General features: G+C 44.9%; 1 protein-coding gene across 1 annotated transcript; it reads left to right on the forward strand.

The window, feature by feature from the left end:
• Positions 1-7,847: 7,847 nt before the first annotated feature.
• On the forward strand, positions 7,848-11,528 carry LOC119340456. Its single transcript, XM_037612364.1, has 3 exons — positions 7,848-9,470; positions 10,138-10,363; positions 11,041-11,528. Exon 1 carries the CDS (start codon positions 8,058-8,060, stop codon positions 9,003-9,005), a length of 948 nt encoding a protein of 315 aa, XP_037468261.1. The 5' UTR covers positions 7,848-8,057; the 3' UTR covers positions 9,006-9,470; positions 10,138-10,363; positions 11,041-11,528.
• Positions 11,529-11,729: the final 201 nt, after the last annotated feature.

The following is an 11,729-nucleotide window of genomic DNA, read 5'->3' on the forward strand; positions in this document are numbered from 1 at the left end:
GTATCAAGCATAGAAGTAGTTTCATCATAAGTATCATGCATAGCAGAAGTGGCATCATCAATAACATGCGACATATCGGAACGAATAACAGAAGCAGGTTTAGGTGTCGCTAGCTTACTCATAACAGAAGGTGAATTAAGTGCAGAGCTAGATGGCAGTTCCTTACCTCCCCTCGTAGTTGAGGGATAAATTGTTGTCTTAGCGTCTTTCAAGTTCTTCATAGTGTCCAGCAGATATAAATCACAAGTGACTCAAAGAATAGAGCTATGCTCCCCGGCAACGGCGCGAGAAAAAGGTCTTGATAACCCACAAGTATAGGGGATCACAACAACTTTCGAGGGTAGAGTATTCAACCCAAATTTATTGATTCGACACAAGGGGAGCCAAAGAATATTCTCAAGTATTAGCAGCTGAGTTGTCAATTCAACCACACCTGAAACTTAGTATCTGCAGCAAAGTGTTTAGTAGCAAAGTAATATGATAGTGGTGGTAACGTTAACAAAAGTAAAGACAGCAAAAGTAATGTTTTTGGTATTTTGTAGTGATTGTAACAGTAACAATGGGAAAGTTAATAAGCGAGAACCACTATATGGAAAGCTCGTAGGCACCGGATCAGTGATGGATAATTATGCCGGATGCGGTTCGTCATGTAACAGTTATAACATAGGGTGACACAGAACTAGCTCCAATTCATCAATATAATGTAGGCATGTATTCCGTATATAGTCATACATGCTTATGGAAAAGAACTTGCATGACATCTTTTGTCCTACCCTCCCGTGGCAGCGGGGTCCTAATGGAAACTAAGGGATATTAAGGCCTCCTTTTAATAGAGAACCGAAACAAAGCATTAGCACATAGTGAATACATGAACTCCTCAAACTATGGTCATCACCGGGAGTGGTCCCGATTATTGTCACTTCGGGGTTGCCGGATCATAACACATAGTAGGTGACTATAGACTTGCAAGATAGGATCAAGAACACACATATATTCATGAAAACATAATGGGTTCAGATCTGAAATCATGGCACTCGGGCCCTAGTGACAAGCATTAAGCATAGCAAAGTCATAGCAACATCAATCTCAGAACATAGTGGATACTAGGGATCAAACCCTAACAAAACTAACTTGATTACATGATAAATCTCATCCAACCCATCACCGTCCAGCAAGCCTACGATGGAATTACTCACGCACGGTGGTGAGCATCATGAAATTGGTGATGGAGGATGGTTGATGATGACGACGGCGACGAATCCCCCTCTCCGGAGCCCCGAACGGACTCCGGATCAGCCCTCCCGAGAGAGATTAGGGCTTGGCGGCGGCTCCGTATCGTAAAACGCGATGATTTCTTCTCTCTGATTTTTTTCTCCCCGAAAGCCAATAAATAGAGTTGGAGTTGGCGTCGGAAGGTCTCCTGGGGGCCCATGAGGTAGGGGGGCGCGCCCAGGAGGGGGGGGAGCGCCCCCCACCCTCGTGGACAGGATGTGGGCCCCCTGATCTTCATATTTGGCGAGGATTTTTTATTATTTATTCTAAGATATTTCGTGGAGTTTCAGGTCATTCCGAGAACTTTTGTTTTCTGCGCATAAAACAACATCATGGCAATTCTGCTGAAAACAACGTCAGTCCAGGTTAGTTCCATTCAAATCATACAAGTTAGAGTCCAAATCAAGGGCAAAAGTGTTTGGAAAAGTAGATACGACGGAGATGTATCAACTCCCCCAAGCTTAAACCCTTGCTTGTCCTCAAGCAATTCAGTTGACAAAATGAAAGAGAAAAAGAAAAACTTTTACAAACTCTGTTTGCTCTTGTTGTTGTAATTATGTCAAGCCAGCATTCAGGTTTTCAGCAAAGATCATAACTAACCACATTTGCAATAACTCCTAGGTCTCATGTTTACTCATATCAATAGCATAATCAACTAGCGAGCCATAATAATAAATCTCGGATGACAACACTTTATCAAAACAATCATAATATGATATAACAAGATGGTATCTCGCTAGCCCTTTCTGAGACAGCAAAACATAAATGCAGAGCACCTTCAAAGATCAAGGACTGACTAGACATTGTAATTCATGGTAAAAGAGATCCAATCATAGTCATACCCGATATAAATTAACAGTAATGAATGCAAATGACAGTTGTGCTCTCCAGCTAGTGCTTTTTAATAAGAGGGTGATGACTCAACATAAAAGTAAATAGATAGGCCCTTCGCAGAGGGAAGCAGGGATTTGTAGAGGTGCCAGAGCTCGGTTTTGAAATAGAGATAAATTATATTTTGAGCAGCATGAAAGAAATATGCCCTAGAGGCAATAATAAAGTTATTATTTGTTTCCTCATATCATGATAAATGTTTATTATTCATGCTAGAATTGTATTAACCGGAAACATGATACATGTGTGAATACATAGACAAACATAACGTCACTAGTATGCCTCTACTTGACTAGCTCATTAATCAAAGATGGTTATGTTTCCTAACCATAGACATGTGTTGTCATTTGATTAAAGGGATCACATCATTAGGAGAATGATGTGATTGACATGACCCATTTCGTTAGCCTAGCACTTGATCGTTTAGTATGTTGCTATTGCTTTCTTCATGACTTATACATGTTCCTGTAACTATGAGATTATGCAACTCCCGTTTACCGGAGGAACACTTTGTGTGCTACCAAACGTCACAACGTAACTGGGTGATTATAAAGGAGCTCTATAGGTGTCTCCGAAGGTACATGTTGGGTTGGCGTATTTCGAGATTAGGTTTTGTCACTCCGATTGTCGGAGAGGTATCTCTGGGCCCTCTTGGTAATGCACATCACTATAAGCCTTGCAAGCAATGTAGCTAATGAGTTAGTTACGGAATGATGCATTACATAACGAGTAAAGAGACTTGCTGGTAATGAGATTGAACTAGGTATTGGATACCGACGATCGAATCTCGGGCAAGTAACATACCGATGACAAAGGGAACAACGTATATTGTTATGCGGTTTGACCGATAAAGATCTTCGTAGAATATGTAGGAGCCAATATGAGCATCCAGGTTCCGCTATTGGTTATTGACCGAGAATAGTTCTAGGTCATGTCTACATAGTTCTCGAACCCGTAGGGTCCGCACGCTTAACGTTACGATGACAGTTTTATTATGAGTTTATAAGTTTTGATGTACCGAAGATTTTTCGGATTCCTGGATGTGATCACGGACATGATGAGGAGTCTCGAAATGGTCGAGACATAAAGATTGATATATTGGAAGCCTATATTTGGATATCAGAATGGTTCCAGGTGAAATCGGGATTTTACCGGAACACCAGGGGGTTACCGGAACCCTCCCGGGGGTTAATGGGCCTCAGTGGGCCATGAGGGAGAAGAGGAGGGCCGGCCAGGGCAGGCCGCGCGCCCCCTCCCCCCTAGTCTGAATAGGACAAGGAAGGGGGGGCGGCGCCCCTCTTTCCTCTTTCCCCTCCCCCCTTTCCTTCTCCACCAAGGCAAGAGGGGGGAGTCCTACTCCCGGTGGGAGTAGGACTCCTCCAGGCGCACCCCTAGGGGGCCGGCCGCACCTCCCCCTCCCTCCTTTATATACGGGGGCAAGGGGGCACCCTAGAACACACAAGTTGATCTTCGTGATCGTTCCTTAGCCGTGTGCGGTGCCGCCCTCCACCATATTCCACCTCGGTCATATCGTTGCGGTGCTTAGGCGAAGCCCTGCGTCGGTAGAACATCATCATCGTCACCACGTCGTCGTGCTGACGGAACTCATCCCCGACACTTTGCTGGATCGAAGTCCGGGGATCGTCATCGAGCTGAACGTGTGCTGAACTCGGAGGCGCCGTACGTTCGGTGCTTGGATTGGTCGAATCGTAAAGACGTACGACTACATCAACCGCGTTGTCATAACACTTCCGCTTACGGTCTACGAGGGTACGTGGACAACACTCTCCCCTCTCGTTGCTATGCATCACCATGATCTTGCGTGTGCGTAGGAAATTTTTTGAAATTACTACATTCCCCAACACGCTATACTTTCATTGTCAACATAACAACTAAGAGATGACGATATCTTTCATGCTAAACAAATTATAGGCGGTTCCCAAACAGAATGGTAAAGTTTATACTCCCCCTCCTCCACAAGCATCAATCCATGGCTTGCTCGAAACAACGAGTGCCTCCAACATTCAACGGGTCCCAGGGGGAGTTTTGTTTGCAATTATTTTGATTTAGTTTGCATAAAGCATGGGACTGGGCATCCTGGTGACCAGCCATATTCTCGTGAGTGAGGAGCGGAGTCCACTCCTCTTGAGAATAACCCGCCTAACACAGAAGATAAGGGCAGCCCTAGTTGATATATGAGCTATTCGAGCATGCAAAACAGAATGTTTATTTGAAGGTTTAGAGTTTGGCACATATAAATTTACTTGGAACGGCAGGTAGATACCGCATATAGGAAGGTATGGTGGACTCATATAGAATAACTTTGGGGTTTAAGGAATTGGATGCACAAGCAGTATTCCCGCTCAGTACAAGTGAAGGCTAGCAAAAGACTGGGAAGCGACCAACTAGAGAGCGACAACAGTCATGAACATGCATTAAAATTAATAAACATTGAATACAAGCATGAGTAGGATATAATCCACCATGAACATAAATATCATGAAGGCTATGTTGATTTGTTTCAACTACATGCGTGAACATGTGCCAAGTCAAGTCACTTAAATCATTCAAAGGGGGATACCACCCCATCATACCACATCACAACCATTTTAATAGCATGTTGGCATGCAAGGTAAACCATTATAACTCATAGCTAATCAAGCATGGCACAAGCAACTATGATCTCTAATTGTCATTGCAAACATGTTTATTCATAATAAGCTGAATCAAGAACGATGAACTCATCATATTTACAAAAACAAAAGAGTTCGAGTTCATACTAGCTTTTCCCATCTCAGTCAGTCCATCATATATGTCATCATAATTGCCTTTCACTTGCACGACCGAACGGTGTGAATAATAATAAGAGTGCACGTGCATTGGACTAAGCTGGAATCTGCGAGCATTTAATAAACATGAGAAGACAATGCAATATGGGCTCTTGGTTAAATCAACAATGATGCATAAAAGAGCCACTTCAACAATTTAATCATTGTCTTCTCCTACTGACCCACAAAGAAAAGAAAAGAAATAAAAACTATTTATACGGGAAAGCTCCCAACAAGCAAAAGAAGAACGGGAAATATTTTTGTGTTTTCTTTTTAATCATTACTACTATAGCAAGAAAAATAAACTACTACTAATTTTTTTGGTTTTTCTAAGGTTTATTAAACACACAAGAAGAAAGCAGGAAAAAGAAAATAAACTAGCATGGATATTACAGTGAAAGAGTATGAGCACCGACATCTAGCAATGAGTGTGTGTGAACATAAATGTAATGTCGGTGAGAAATACGTACTCCCCCAAGCTTATGCTTTTGGCCTAAGTTGGTTTATTGCCAGGGATAGCTTGGCGGATACCCGTAGGTGTAACTGGTGTCATACTGCGGCGAAGAATAGTTGGGATCATAATGTGATGAAGAGGACTCTGACTGCCACTGGCTGGCAACCGCCTCAGGATCCCAAGAATAAATAGACTGTCGTGGAGGCTCATCTTGTGGTTCCGGTTCTGGGGCTGGTGCAGGATTCCGATAGGCTTGAACGGCCGCCCACAAAACGATGTGAGGACCTGCAGACAAGTTAAACAAAGAGGGAGCAGGCAAAGTAATAGTCTCAGGGTGATGTTTATCAAAGTACAATTTATATTTAACCTCCCCTTCTTTGCCCTTAACAAGAAAGTCATGCGCAAGCATACTCTTATAATCTAAATAAGCACGGGGCAATGATGTTTCTTCTTTCTCCAAATGCCTAATAGGTATTTCAAAATATTCAGCTAGGCGTGAAGCATAAATGCCTCCAAAGACGGGGCCCTTAGTACGATTCAAACTTAACCATCTAGCAAAAATTCCACCCATACTAACAGAGTTATTGCGGTATAAACCATGGAACAAAATAATAATATCAGGAACACTAAGGTTTCCATAGTTTCCGCGACCAATCAAGCAACGACTAGCAAATAAGGCAAAGTAGCGTAAAATAGAAAAATGTATGCTAGTAATCCTTGCATCAGAAACCTTCCTGGTTTCTCCCACAGTGACAGTGTTAATAAAAGCTTCCACTTCATTACGGTGTGGTTCATCTAAGGTACCCTCAAAGGGTATTTTGCAAACCTCGCAAAATTCAGCTAATGGCATCTTCTTAACAACGTCATATAAATGAAACTCTACTGATGGAGGTGATTTCTTAGGGAAAAAGTAGAAGTTTTGCACAAAAGTATTTGTGAGTAAGAGATACTGATGACATTGATCGCGGAGGAAGTCGGTGAGGCCGGCGTTCTCAATTAATAGATAGAAATCCTCATAGATCCCGGCTCTCCTCAAGAAGTCATCAGAAGGCCATTCACACGGCCGAACCTCCGCGGTACGAGGCAAATTATATTTGGGCTTCTGCTCTTCTTCCTTTTGTTTTTCCTTCGAGCTTCGGCTCGACGAGCCCCTCAAAAGTCTCTTCATTATTTTCTGAAATAATCTGAAATTTTTAGTAACTTCAAATAAAACTGAACCAACTTCAATAAAATTGATAGCAGCTACTCCTACAAGTGCCTAGATATCAAGCATTAGAACTACTTGGAACCATATAAATTTGACATGCAAGCTCAAGAACATGGTCACCTATGCAGCACAAATTTGCAAAGAGTAAAGCACTAGAACAAAAACTAATTGGACCAATTGAGGAGTCACATACCAAGGAACAATCTTCCCAAACAGTTTTGCGAGAGGTGCTTTGAACAAGGAGATCGAAAATCACAGCAAAAGTGGCCGGAACTCGTGCTTGAGTTGGTTTTTCGGGTTTGTGTGAGGCAGAGGAAGAAGATGCCTTGCGGGCAAGAAAATCCAAATCCAGCGTCGAGGATGCCTTGCCTCCGTGGGACCTACTCGACGACCTCGCGGGCGGATCTAAGCACACCACGACCATTTAAAAAAAAACCCAAAGTTTATAGATTGGAGAACATTTAGGAAAAGGGAGGGGAACGAACCCGACACTAACTCAAAACTTTATATTTCCTTCATGAAAGAAAAAGACCCAAATTTTCGAAAGCACGTATGCGGGAAAGAACAAGACGAATCTAGGTGTATAAGTAGGGATGGAAATAAAGTCTGAAATAATCTATAATATGTGTCTAAGAGATCCAAGTTTATAAAGCGGGCAAGAAAATCCAAATTCGGCACCGAGGATGCCCTGCCTCCGTGGGTCCTACTCGACGACCTCGCGGGCGGATCTAACCACACCACGACCATTTCAAAAAGAAAAAAAATCCAAAGTTTATAGATTAGAGAACATTTAGGAAAAGGGAGGGGAACGAACCCGACACCAACTCAAAACTTTATACTCCCTCCGTCCAGAAATACTTGTCATCAAAATGATCAAAAGGGGATGTATCTAGACCTATATTAGTTCTAGATACATCTATTTTTGTCCATTTTGATGACAAGTATTTTCGGACGGAGGGAGTATTTCCTTCATGAAAGAAAAAGATCCAACTTTTGAAAAGCACGTATGCGGGAAAGAACAAGACGAATCTAGGTGTATAAGTAGGGATGGAAATTTATAAAGTGGGCAAAAATGAAATGGGAGCTAGGGTTGGAACCGAAAAAGAAAGAAGTGCGACCGTCGGATTTGGATCCAACGGCCACGGCGTGAGATGAAAGAAGAGAAAAGGGCGTCCTTTTCATTTATTTTATTTTCTAGGGGGTAAAACCAGAAGGCGTCCATCACTCTCCCACACCCTACTGGTACTGGTACTGGAAGAAGTTTTCCCCTCCGCCGCCGCCACCAATCCGCCTCCGCCTCCGCCTCCGACTCTAGCCCTCGTCGGACACGGAGAGGGGAGGAGCTTCCATACATATACTCCGGCGAGGCAGGGGAGAGTTCTCTTCAGGGAGAGGAGAGGGAGGGATGGCGTGGACGCGCTACCACGCCTCCTCGACGCATCCTCCTTCAATCCCCGCTCGCCGTCGTCCCAAGTCCGGCGCCGACGATGCCCCCTTTCCTCCATGGGTCCTGCTCGACGACCGCGCATACCTCGCCGGCGAATCCAACCACACCACGGCCGTCTCCCGCACAAGGCACGGCGACCAGATCCAAGCCACCTTCTTCCTCGCCGACCCGCCGCTCGTCTCCTACTTCGCCGTCTCGTGCGCCGCCGAGCTTGGCTGCGAGCCCAGGGTCCTCTACACAGAGGCCAACCTCGTCCTCCTCGTCTCGGTGCCCGGCGACCCCCGCAACGCCATCGACCCCCGGAAGAACGACTTCTACGTCTACGAGGTGGACGACGACGCCGGCGCCGGCGGCGGCCCTCCCAAGGCCACACTGACGCTGCTTCCGCACCCCCCGCCCGACTTGTTCCCCTTCCCTCGGGACAGATGCTACTACTTCCATGACTGCCAGGTAGGACTCCTGCGCCACCGCAGGAACTCCGACGGCGGCGGCGGCGGCGGCTTTTATCTTCGCCAGCACCGTCCCAGAGCCTATGACGCCTACATCGTCGCCGCGCTCTGTACACGGCTAACCTTCCCGGAGACGTTAGGCCTTTACACCTACGTCTCCGACACCGAGGTGTGGAGCAGCAAACCAGCCTCATTCCCAGACGGCGGCAAACTGCCCCGAGCCGCCCTTCGATGTGACAAGGTTATCACCATCGGAGGAGAAGCCGGCACCATGCCTGGGTCGATCTCATGCGGGGTATCATCCTATGTGATGTGCTCCCACTCGACGACGACGCCAAGACGCTTCGCTACATCCCTCTGCCGGACCCCATCCGGCCAGACGACACCATCGACGAATCTGGAGGCATGTACCGGGACGTCGCCGTCGTCGGCAGCCGCATCAAGTATGCTGAGGTGAAGATGCACGTCAGGCCGGGCTCGGCCGGCCCGAAAGGCTCCTTCACCATCGATGGCTGGACCGCCGTCGTATGGAGCAGGCCGGCCAATTCCTTCAAGGAGTCGACCACCTGGCGCAAGGACCATGAGGTCCATGCTCACCAGGTCTCTTTCGTTGACGGCAAAAACAAGACGGCGCCAGGCTTTGAGTTGCTCCCGGCTGTGGTGGATCACCAGGGCAACCCGCAGCCGACCTTGGTGGGGATCCACGTTGGCCATCCCAAGCTCAGCCTGAGCGTCGGTGACAACACCCTTTACTTGATGGCCAAGGTCAACCGCTGGTACGACAAAGCATGGGTGATCGCTGTCGACATGAAGAACAAGAGGCTGCGGGGAGTGGCCGAGTTTGGTGGAGCACCAAGGTGCTCGGCGTTTCTCCATGCCTATAGGCAAAGCAGGATCTCGGAGCATCTCAATGTCTCCCAAGGTAAAACTAAATCACTTGCCTTTATCTGTTCTACCATCACCTGCGTGCCTAGTTGTAGGTATTCAACCATCATCATGTACGTGCATTGCATGCCTAGCTAGTTGTTGTCTGATTTAAGATAGTGCTGCCCAGCGGAATGCTGGTATGTATAATATATGATTTCAAAATAGGGATCAAAAGTTCCCTGTGCTGCTGCTGCTGCTGCTGTATAGTATAACAAAAGGAAGAACAACTTGACTTGAATTCGTTGGTAGGTCTCTAATGCATTTTGCAGTCCGTCAGGTTTAATTATCACTAGCAATAATGGTTTTCCATAGAAAGGAAAGTAAAATTTCTTCCATGGGGAACACTGTCGCTGGTCTTATAGATTTTACTGTGTGTTGCAGAGATGCGCGCTCATCGGTTGATGTTTCTTATTTTGTTTTGTGTGTGTTGGCACTGCCAAAGCGTTGGATTTTGTTTAATAACTAGTTTAACACGCGTATGTTCCAACTTGATGTGAGTGAACATGTCTTGAAACAGCAATCTACACCCCTTGTTCCTAAATGTAAGACGTTTTGAACTGCCAAAACGTCTTACATTTAGAAACAGAGGGTGTAGCAATTAGTTGTGATTGAAGCAACCAACAACCAATCTATAACCTGGGAACGGATTTTTTGCTCGTCAGGTACAAAGAGTCACCTGAAACGACCAGGGATGCCACTGCCACATGGAAGCTCTCACAAGAAGCCAGAGATCCCTCCACATCATGTGATGCATCACTGTCCCAGTGGACAAAACCCCAGGGCGACATGGCCCACATTTCCCGCACAGACTACTGATGATGAGGATTATGATGATGATGAACGGACAAGGATGGCAGACGACATGGACTTGGAATAACTTAACTTATGGTACCTAGCTAGCTTTTGTGTGCCGGCTGTCTCTTTTTACGTACCTCTTTAGTTAGTTAATACTCAGGATGGATGAATTGAAAACATTCAAAACTTTGCTCCTTCAATTCGGTCTTGTGCTGTTTAGCTGTTTTGTTTGTGGCCAGGCCACTCTGTCGTGTAGGTGCTGCTTTATTTACTTTGAAATAAGAGTATTGATTTCCAATTTCTTGTCTGTCGAATGATCCTGTTTTGTGCTGGATGTTTTGACATGGAATGCATCCCTGCCTGTAAAACCTCAACCTTGTTGTTCCATTGATTCATCATGGAGGAATAAGGACCTCCTTTTTTTTTTGGCAATAAGGACTTCTTTGATTTGTAGGATTCTCAAAATGCAGGAATAGGAAAATATCACTAGGAATAATAGTTGTATATGGAAAGGAAAGTAAAATTTCTTCCATCGCAAGCTTTCTTGTTGATCTTAGAGATGTTACTGTTGTAGAGATGCACTCATCGGTTGATGTTTCTTTTTTGTGTTGGCACTGCCAAACTGTTGGATTTTTTTTTAGTTTAGCATGCATATGTCCCCGACACTACGTTATTCAAACCTGTACATGTCTTCATACAACAATCTATTACTGTAGTTTTTTGAACCAATAAACCAATCTATAACCTGGGAATGGTTTTTTGCTTCACAGGTACAAAGAGTCACCTGAAACGACCAGGGATGCTACTGCTACATGGAATCTCTCACAAGAAGCCCGAGATCTCTCGGCATCACTGTCCCAGTGTGGAGAAAACCCAAGGGTGAAGCAACCCATGTTTTTCGGACAAAGTATTGATGATGATGATGAATGGGCAAGGTCAGAAGACGGCATGGGAGTTGGGATATAACTTAATTTATGGTACCTAGCTAGCTCTTATGTGTCGGCCGTCTCTTTTTATGTACCTCTTGAGTTAGTACTCAGGATGGATGAATTGAAAACATTCCAAGCTTTGCTCCTTCATTTTGGTCTTGTGGCACTCTGTCGTGTAGGTGCTGCTTTATTTATAATTGTAAGATTTCCAATTTCTTGTCCTGTCAGAATGTTGAAACATTCCTGTCTTGTCCTGGATGTTTTGAGATAAGAATGTTTGTTGTTCCATTGATGATGATGCATCATGGAAAGACATGGACTTGTTTCCAGTAGTGAGCTGATTTATTGTACTGAAGCTTTGTTGGTTAAGTATACTTGAACTGAAGTACATGGCGGTAAAACGACGCCCATTTTGCCTCAAACGTCGATGTTTTATTTTCATTTTGACTCAATAGGGCACTGTTACAGTTTGTACTTCAGTTCATATGAAATGTTGCAAAAATGGCAAGATTCTTCAGTTTTATATGAAA

Source organism: Triticum dicoccoides, chromosome 7B (assembly GCF_002162155.2).
Source record: "Triticum dicoccoides isolate Atlit2015 ecotype Zavitan chromosome 7B, WEW_v2.0, whole genome shotgun sequence".
In the NCBI taxonomy this organism is placed as follows: Eukaryota; Viridiplantae; Streptophyta; class Magnoliopsida; order Poales; family Poaceae; genus Triticum; species Triticum dicoccoides.

Excerpts from the sequence above, each read along its gene's own strand:
- LOC119340456 (XM_037612364.1), top strand. The coding sequence starts at position 8,058 with ATGGCGTGGACGCGCTACCACGCCTCCTCGACGCATCCTCCTTCAATC.